Raw genomic sequence first — 9514 nt, forward strand, 5'->3', positions numbered from 1 at the left:
GGGCTGTGTGAGTCCAAAGGGCGAGGGGGAACTCACTACCCCTAGAAACTGGGTGGGAAAGGCTTTCTACAAGGGATACTTTGAGGCTGGTCTTCCAGGGGTCAGGAAGGAGTGTTCTAGACAGAGAAAATAGGACAGGTAAGAGCACAGAGGTGCAGGAAGCAGAATGTGGGTAGGGAGCCAGCCCCTCATCATTGCAAAGGGCCGGGGAGGTCAAGGAAGCCAGGCCAGGAAAAGCCCAGTGAGCAATGTCAAGGGACATGGTCTCTAGGCCTGGGGGCTGTGTGCGCGTATGTGTGACAATGACCAGGTGACAGGAAGTGACAAGGATTCCCGGCAGGTTGAGGGAGATCTGTTTAGGAGACTCAAAGACATGACAATAAATGCAACACAAGATCCCTGAAAGCATCCTGGATCAGAAAATAAAAAAGATAAAGGACTATTATTGGCATGGTTGGAGAAATTCAGAGTAAATATTCGATTTACTCTGCCAATGTTAAATGTATTGAGTGTGACTGTGGTACCGTGGTCACGTGGGTAAGGTCCTCATTCTCAGGACAGTGTTGAGAGGAAGAGTGTCAGATGTCTGCCACTTACTCTAAAATGCTTCCCTTTGAAATCTATCTAACTATATCCAGCTCGTTCTAGAGAGGGAGAGAGAAAGCAAATGTGGCAAAATGATAAAAAATAAAACCAAAACCAAAAAAACCCTAGTGAACCCAGATAGAGGGTATATGGCTTTGCATTTTTATGTAGGTTTTTGACATTTTTGAGATAAGACCTAAGGGAAAAGTAAAAAAGAACCCCCCCCCCCCCAGCCGAGGAGGGAGGTGCTAGAGGCAGGGTGGGGTGGGAGAGGGGCTGGGGGGTTGAGGAGTCCCAGGGAACAGAAGGGGGATGGGATCAGGAGGGAGGCTGGACAGAGCCTGTGCTGGGGGACCAGAGCTTAGGACACCCCTCCTGCCCCTGGGGCCCTCCTCACACACACAATGGAATCTCCAGAGAGCTGTGGCCAGTCCTGGTTGCCACAGGACAGTGGGGGGACCTGGCTAAGGAACAGCAGGAGGGCAGTAGGGGCCGCACCTGAAGTTGTAGCTCCTCTCCTGCAGCTGGAAGGAGTAGTGGGGCCGACAGTCGGAGCCCCCAGCATCCAGGTCACAATCCCAGTGGACTCGGACGCCCACAGCACCTCCCTGCACACAGCACATTGCTCGCTGCTTCACCAGCACGCAGGCCCCGGGACCCTCTCCCTGAGCCTTCCTGGAACTCTTCCCCCCATGGACCCACCAGCAATGCCAGGTCCTCAAAGACCCCTCCAGCTGCAGCCACGAGATCCCCAATGCGGAACACAGGGCAGTAAGGGCTGTAGCGTGAGTCGTAGCGACAGCGCTTGAAATAAGTGGCGTCCCAGGTGTCTAAGGCATTGGACCTGGGGGTGGGGGTGGGGGATGGGACAGACGGTCAGGTAAGACAGGACACAAGGAGGGTCTGGGGCCAGCAGGACACACCCACACTTACTTGGAGAAGTTGAACTTGCTGAAGGTGACAGTGTTCTTGATGAACAAGGTGAAGTTCTCTGCCTGGACCAGTAGGGGCTTCCTGCTGGTAAAGAAGTGAAGGGCAGACTCCTGGGTTCTGGGGCCTTGTCCTGGAGGTGGGTGGGGGTGGGTGGAGAGACTTACATGGGCACAGTGCCGCTCTCCACGGGGCACCAGCCCTGGATCTCACAGGTCCTGTGGGTCCCGTTGAATTCCACACATTGGCCGGTTTTTATGCCTTGAGAATACAAAACAAACACCAGGCCCTCAAATCTCCACGGGGCCAGGGGATGAGACAGGGCAGGGGGCCACTGACAGAGAGGAGAGATGCAGAGGCACCACCAGGCCTGCCCTCAAGAACCACCCAGGGTCCCAGCCCGGGCCCTGGAGCCCCCACCCAGGGGAGCCCATGGAAGACAGGGCCCACAGTTACCAACCGTGGCTGTGTGTCCCCGTCTCCCCTTCCGGACAGTCCTCATCAGCCCAGCAGTTAGCCAGCGGGATGGAAGGGTGCTGAGGTGGGGAAAGCAAAGTTGCCAAGGGCTCGGGGACTGTTTCCCCTCTGTGACCCAGTCTTGCAGTCTGCAGGGACACAGCCCTCCCTGCCTTAGCTGCATAGAGGTCCCTGAGTTTGGGGGCACATGGCAAAGCTGGAGGGTAAAAATAAAAGGAGGTGGTTGGAGGAGGAAGGTGGCAAGCACCGCCACCCCCCACCGCCCGCCAGATAGGGGTGCAGGTGCTGTATTCCAAGGCAGAGCAAGCCTCCTTCCTTCCTGATAGCTCTCTCCTGGCCGGAGGCCCAGATCCTCTGGTCCACCTCAGACAACAGAACAGGGAAGGTGAAGGGACTCTGGGAAGGGCTAGTTCATGCCAGAGTGGAGGGGTGGGGCACGGTGAACAAAGGGCAGGGACCTAGTTGGAGGGGGCTGGGTAGGGAAGTGGCAGGACCACACACACTTGCTGAGGGACCACAGGCTAGTCCCTCCCCTACTTATTCTTGGGCAAAGCGTTCTGGCGATCAGTCAGAAGGGGGGACTAGCAAACTTTCTGGGGGTCCTACACCCCCCAAAGAGGAAGGCACGCTCTCAGACACAGCTCTGCCCCAGGCTGACAGTGAGCACCATTGTCCAGGTTACCTGGCTCAGGAGCAGAAGGAGGAGCGGTGTGCCAGGGTGGCAAGAAGGACTTGGGGACTCCAAGCCAAACGAGACAGTGGGACTGGGTGGGGTTGGGACCGTGATACGTGGGCAGAGGACAGAGTGGGGCCTCCTGTGTCCTGAGCCCGCCCCTCCCCTCCACCCTGGCTGGGCCACCGTCTCCTCCAATCGAACCTCATGATAACCACCACGGGGCCGCTCTCTGCATCATCTGCCTCATTCATTCAGCAGAGACCATCCCTAGTTCTGCCATGCTCCTGTGATCAAGTTTAGCTCTTTCACAGAGTTCACAGGGCCCCTGAGGTCTTGGGCTACCCCCTTGCCACCTGAATCCAAACCTAGGCTCCAACCCCACTCAGCAGCAGGTGACCCTGGAGGTGCCTCATCTCACATAGCTTGGGGCCTTTGCTCATACAGCTCCCTCTGCCTGGACCGTCTCAAGATCCCACTTGAGCCTTGAGTTCTGTGGGAAACCCTTCCTGAGGCCCTGAGCTGGCAGACATGTCTCCCTGGGTCTGCAGCTGCAGCCTCTGCCCCCATCACGGGACCGGCCACCTTGGCTGGGCTGCCTGTGCAGGAGCTCCTTGAGATAAAAGGGGGTGGAGTCTTGCAAGTCCAGCATCAGGCCTGGCCCCCAAGAGGCTCAGCAGTTGTTTGCTAAAGGCTGTGAGTCTCCAAGGAGCACAGCCAATACGTCGGGAAGGGCCGGATGACCAGGACCGCCGAGAAGAGCTGGCGGGATCTCTGGTGAGTCTCCAGAAGCCGTGTTGTCAGATCTGATTACTTCCCAGCTTCAGTAGTTTCATAGGAAGACCTAGAAGCTGGGACATGAGGCAAATCACATGGATCCAGAAAACACAGAATGATGGCTTCAGGAAATTTTCAGGACAGCCTACAGCCTGAACATTAATCAGATGTCCTCTGAGCATTTAGAAAACGAAGGACATCGTGTATGTTTGCCGTGTGTAAGCACATCCTTTGTGCACATGCTTCACATCCTTTGTGGACAGAGCCAACCTAGGACATGTGATGCCTCCAGCAACTGTGGTGGCACCAACAATCAGGACACAGGGGACAGTTGACCACACAGTTACTCCCCAGCCCTGCAAGCAATTAAATGTTAGATGTGATTTAAAAATTGTTTGTTTAAGTTTATTTACTTTGAGAGAGCGAGCAATCAGCGGAGGGGCAGAGAGAGGGGGAGAGAGAGAATCACAAGCAGGCTCCTCACTGTCAGCATGGAGCCCAATGCAGGACTCAAACTTACAAACTGTGAGATCATGAAGTGGGCCGAAACCAAGAGTCGTCGATGCTTAACCCACTGAGCCACCCAGGTGTCCCGTGTTAGAGGTGATTTTAAAAAGCTGTTACCATGGAAGTAGGCTTCCAAGGCTATGTCCTGAGTCCCAACTGCTCAAATAAAATCCACAGTTGGAGAACCATACACTTAAAAACGGGTAAGATGCGGGGCACCTGGGTGGCTCAGTCAGTTAAGTGTCCGACTCTTGGTTTCAGCTCAGGTCATGGTCTCGAGGTTTGAATTCAAGCCCTACGTTGGGCTCTGAGCTGACAGCATGGAGCCTGTTTGGGATTCTCTCTCTCTCTCTTTCCCTCTCTCTCTGCCCCTCCCCTGCTTGCTCTCTCTCTCTCTCTCTCTCTCAAAAGTAAACAAAAAAAATTCTTTAATGGGTAAGATGGTAAATTTTATGTTACATGTATTTTATCACACACACACAAAAATTTGAGGGAAAAAAAAAAAAACCCATAACTGGAGAGAAGAGCACTGTGCACTGTGACAGACGCTGGATCCATGGGTCGCCCTTAGGCAAGGGACAACGGGGAGATTTTAGGTGGAAAACCTGCAATTCTGGATGAGAAATAGACAAGAATAGGATGAGCGACTCTGGTGTGACCACAGTTGTAAAAACTGCCTGGGACACCTGAGTGGCTCAGTCGGTTAAGTGTCTGAGTGGAGCTCAGGTCATGAACTCGCGGTCCGTGAGTTCAAGCCCCGCATCGGGCTCTGTGCTGACAGCTCAGAGCCTGGAGCCTGCTTCAGATTCTGTGTCTCCTTCTCTCTCTGCCCCTCCCCCACTCGCACTCTGTCTTTCTCTCTCTCTCAAAAATAAATAAAACGTTAACAAAAAATTTTTTTTAATGCCCAGAGATCATAAGTGACCCTCAGGTCAGCATAAGCTGGTGTTTTCGTGCTTGCCCACAAAAATGGAAGCTGACTTGGGACACATTAATAGAGTCTGTGCATACAAGAGAGGAAGGGCTCTATTGGAGCTCACCGGAGTCTTATACCCAGTTCTGACAAACTGGAAGGTGCCCAGAGGTGGGACCAGGAAGGGAAGGGGCCTGGATATCTCACAGGGGGCTACAGTGGAAGACTCCAGAAGACTGCTTGGAGGACCAGAGACTGGGCGGCCTTGAACATGTGACTCTACCTTACTGAGATTCTCATCTTAAATGGGATCATAGTAATTCCTTTTTAAAAATGTTTTGTAAACGTTTATTTATTTTTGAGAGAGAGAGAGAGAGAGAGAGAGAGAGAGAGACATACACACGCAGAGTGTGAACGGGGGAGAGGCAGAGAGGGAGACACAGGATCTGAAGCAGGCTCCAGGGTCTGAGCTGTCAGCACAGAGCCTGACGTGGGGCTCGAACTCACAAACTGTGAGATCATAACCTGAGCCGAAGTAGGACGCTTAACGGACTGAGCCATCCAGGTGCTCCTGGATCATTAGTGATTCCTACCAGGCAAGGTATTTGTGAAGACTAAATGGAATGATTCACTAAAAGGTTTTCGCTCAGTGCCTGGGATAGAGTAGCATATATATACTAAGCCCTCAGTTACCTGGGAAGGCGAGCGGAGGACATGGCTGGTGACCCAAGTCTGGCAGAGGAACTAGGGACCCGCTGGGAAGCTCCTGAGCAACCTTACCTCTGGACATCTGTCCTGAACTTGTTCTGGCGTCACAAGAAAATTGGTCACCAAGAAGAACACATTCTCTCCCTAGAAAGCAAGTGTCAGAGTCAGTCTCTGCTTCCCTCTCCAAAAGAGAGAGGCCAGAAGCTGGCAGCTTGGCTTGTGGGGAAAGGGGTCCTGGCCCCATCAAGTCATCAACTCTGCCCCAGGAGAGCGCCTCCAGTGAGGCAAGTTGAAATAGAGAAGAGAGGCCAGCTGGGTTTCTGGCCTTTTCTAAGCCCACAGCTGCCTCTTTGAGACAAGTGTATCTTCCATGTTTGTATTCATTCCTTCAACCAGAATTTTCCAATTGCCTCCTGCTTCCAGGCACTGAAGATCCAGAGCTGAGTTGGACCAGGAGCCTGCCCAGGCTAGTTGGGAGGCGGGCCCCTCGTTGCACACATGGTCAGGGGCCAGTGGAGCAGGCGGTGAACTCTGCCTGGGCAAACGGTGGCTAAGGACAGGCAGGGTGGCTGGCATCCAAGCGCCGTGTGTGTGAGTTCTGAAAGTTTGGGGTAATGCACACCCAGGAAAGAGAGGAGGCAGCAGGTGTGACAGCGGTCAGGATCTGGAGGGACTTGGTGGCCACCACTATGGAAAGGAAGTCTCCCCAGGGTGGAAACAAGGGTTGTCAAGCTCTGATTGATAACATATAGGACAGCTCAGGCTGGCTGCTGGGTAGAGTGCATCCGGGGACCCACTACCCACTAGAAGGTCACGGCCTCATACAGGTACGACACACGCAGCAGTGAAAACTACTAGGAGATGGGATGGTCAGAGGGAGGGACAGGTCCGGCTTTGGCCCTCATTGGATGAAGAGAGGCCACACTGGGAGAGGGAGATGATTTTTCTATGGACGTGGTGGGTGTGTACCCAGGAGGCAGCTGTGCTAGAGGCAGGTGGTCACTGGGGTTACAGTTTGGGCACTGGCAGGATAAAGGTAGAAACTGAGGCTGTGGGCAATCTGGGTAAAGGGAGGAGCCAGAAATGCCTCGTGGGAGGGCCAGAGGAGGAGTGTCCCAGGTCAGGGAGGGGAGCATTCAGGAAGCTCAAGGCCCTGGTTCCCCAAGCTTCTCCTGCCCCACCCTCAAGCTCAAGCCTTGAGTTCCTAAACTTTCCACTCTTCTAAGTCCAGCCTCTGTAAAGGCTGTTCCTCTGGCCTGGCTTCCTGGTCTGTCCCCTTGTCCTCCTAGACACTCCTTACACATCCCAGAAAGCCCTATCCAGGCACCACTCCTCTGTAAGGCTCTTCCCAAGCCCGGCCCTATGACGGTGCCAGCACCCTGCTCTGGCATCACATGCCTCTCTCACACACGTTCTCTGCAAGGGTGGTATCAGAGGTGTCACTGCCTAGCAGCAGGACCACGGCACCTACCTGTGGTGGCTTCACGAAGTCTGCCACATCCCACAGTCGGTTACCCAGCTCCTCGATCTGGGTCACAGAAACCCCTTTGAGTTTGGTGATGACGGAAATCTGGGGGTCCAGGTCTCGCTCCTGGTAGCCTTTTTTGGTGAGGAGAGCCCACCTTAGGAAGAATTGATGGGCAGTGTGGCACGTCCCTGGCCCATGGTAAGCAAGTGGGACCCACCCTCTCAGCCTCTCTCCTCATACACCCTGCAGGCTCCCAGCCCAGGATTCAGGGCCCCTAGCTCCCCTCCAGCCTCATTTTCCACCCCAAACACCCTGCACAGATCAGAAGCTCCAACCATGATCAGAGAGCCAGTCTTTCATGGCACCCATGGGCTTGGAGAGGCCCATCACCTCCTCCTTCACCAGCCAACACCCTCCTCCTGTCCTGGCTAGGCCCAACTCCTCCTTAAAGACTCCCCCGACCCAGCTAAAATTGGTGGTCTCTATCGGGGACCTTAGTGCTGCAGCTCTCCCAAACATCAGGAGCTACTTCCTACCCCACCAGGGGCCTCCTGGGTACGGGCGGGGGCCCATCTTGCTCTGTGTGCAGAGCTCAATATGGGCCTGGCAACAAGGCACAGGAGAGGAGGCAGGTGGACACACAGGAAGGAGTACACAAGCATACAGCTTGCTCTTGTATCCACTGACCTCCAGACAGACAAAGATCCTCCCTTCTGCCTACTTGCTCCCCTGTTCCCACCTGCTCCCCTCTGCTACCACCAGCTCAGCCCCTGAAGAGTCAAACCCTCAACCCTCAGCCCAGGACTAAGAGTCATTATCCCTCCAGCCAGTGTGGCCCAGGAGCCATTCTCTTACCCCACCACGTAGGCCATGACCCCGAGCTGCAGCAACCTCTGCAGGGCGCCCACCCGCCAGTTCCTGGTTATCACATACTTCTCCGTTTTGTAATCCAGAAGCCCCCAGCCCGCCAGGGCCCCCGGGGAGCCCATGCTTCCAGCTCCTGCTGTCTGCTGGGGCACATGAGTCAGCACAGCAGCTGCAGCCACAGCTGAATAGGAGGTAAAGCAGGCGTCCAAGCCGGCGGGCCAGCAGCTATTAAAGGGACACTTCCACTGGGACAGGTTCCAGCCTCCACCCCTCAGCCCTGGGTTTAGTCCCAACCACCAGCTGCCCAGGGCCTGCCACCCTCTCCCTCTGCAGGGGCCCAGGGCCAGGCAGAGAGGAGCAGTCCCTGCAACCTGCCCTCTGGCCTCACTTCCTTGGGGGAGGGAAGGAGGAGGAAATGACAAGTGTCATAGGTACTGTGAGAGGGCAGCATGAGGACTGCAGGAGCCCAGAGGAGGGGTCAAGAAAAACCTCAGGAAAGGGGCGCCTGGGTGGCTTAGCCGGTTAAGCGTCCGGCTTGGGCTCAGGTCATGATCTTGCGGTTTGTGAGTTCAAGCCCCGCGTCGGGCTCTGTGCTGACAGCTCAGAGCCTGGAACCTGCTTCAGATTCTGTGTCTCCCTCCTTCTCTGCCCCTCCCCTGCTCACGCTGTCTCTCTCTGTCTCTCCAAAATAAGTAAACGTCAAAACAATTAATAAAAGAAAAAAAGAAAGGAAGAAAAACTTCAGGAAAAAAGTGATCTCTGAAGTGACGCTTGCAGATTCTGAAGTTCAACAAGGAAACTTGGAGAGGAATGTTCCTGGTGGAGGAAATAGCATATGAGACGCCAGAGCATGAGAGAGAACTGGCAGCCATACGGTGAGAGCGTGACTCTGGCTCCAGAGAGGAGGGTGATGGGGCTTTGCAAGGCTCCCCAGGCTTTCTCGTGCCGTGCGCCCGCAGAGCGCAGGGACTAAGGCACAGACTCTGGAGTCAGCCACGTTCCCCAGTCCGTGGAAGGCGGGGAAGGGGGACCGATGCTGAAACCGTGGAGCACGCTCTCATCCGCTCAGCTTGTCAGCAGGCTAAAGGTCTACCCAGTCCAGCGACGGTTTCTATAGCAACCCACAACCCCTGGGTTGCCCAGACGACGGCTGTCGGGAGAGGAGCGTTCCTATTGGCTGCAGCGGACGCCTGTTCGCTGCACGGCATAGCCAATTGATCGGCGCAGACGGAGGGTCCGCCCACATCCCCGGGGAAGGGCTCGAGTTGCTGTGCGGTGCAGTCTCCGCCTCACTGCTGACACTGAGAAATGGGCGTAACTATGAGGGGTCCCTACAAGAGGCCTGGGGAGAATGAAGGCGAGGAGGAGGAGGCGGCGGCGGCGGCCGCCGCTGGGCATCTTGCAGGAGCTCCAGAGGCCGAACAGCGTTCGGAAGTTGATTCAGACTCCGACCAGGAGACGGAAGGTGCTCCCGGGCAGGGATGGGGGCAGGCCTTTCTCCTCAACTGGGAGCTTATCCCGCAGGGTTGCAGAGGGCAGGCTGGGGCCAAGTAGGCAGGGGACCCCTGTCCAGCAGGGAGCGCACCCCTCCGTGGGACACCTTCAGGAC

At 55.4% G+C, this 9514-nt stretch overlaps 1 protein-coding gene across 1 annotated transcript; it reads right to left on the reverse strand.

Moving 5' to 3' along the window:
- Nucleotides 1-1049: 1049 nt before the first annotated feature.
- P2RX6 (purinergic receptor P2X 6) lies at nt 1050-8133 on the reverse strand. The gene is made up of 8 exons (XM_040464422.1): nt 7894-8133; nt 7042-7192; nt 5643-5714; nt 1976-2051; nt 1683-1776; nt 1519-1599; nt 1288-1429; nt 1050-1193 (listed from the first exon to the last, which is right to left on the reverse strand). The coding sequence occupies exons 1-8, from the start codon at nt 8025-8027 to the stop codon at nt 1050-1052; spliced, it is 894 nt and encodes a 297-aa protein (XP_040320356.1). The 5' UTR covers nt 8028-8133.
- Nucleotides 8134-9514: the final 1381 nt, after the last annotated feature.

Source organism: Herpailurus yagouaroundi, unplaced genomic scaffold, assembly GCF_014898765.1.
Source record: "Herpailurus yagouaroundi ecotype Mexico unplaced genomic scaffold, PumYag 451, whole genome shotgun sequence".
In the NCBI taxonomy this organism is placed as follows: domain Eukaryota; kingdom Metazoa; phylum Chordata; class Mammalia; order Carnivora; family Felidae; genus Herpailurus; species Herpailurus yagouaroundi.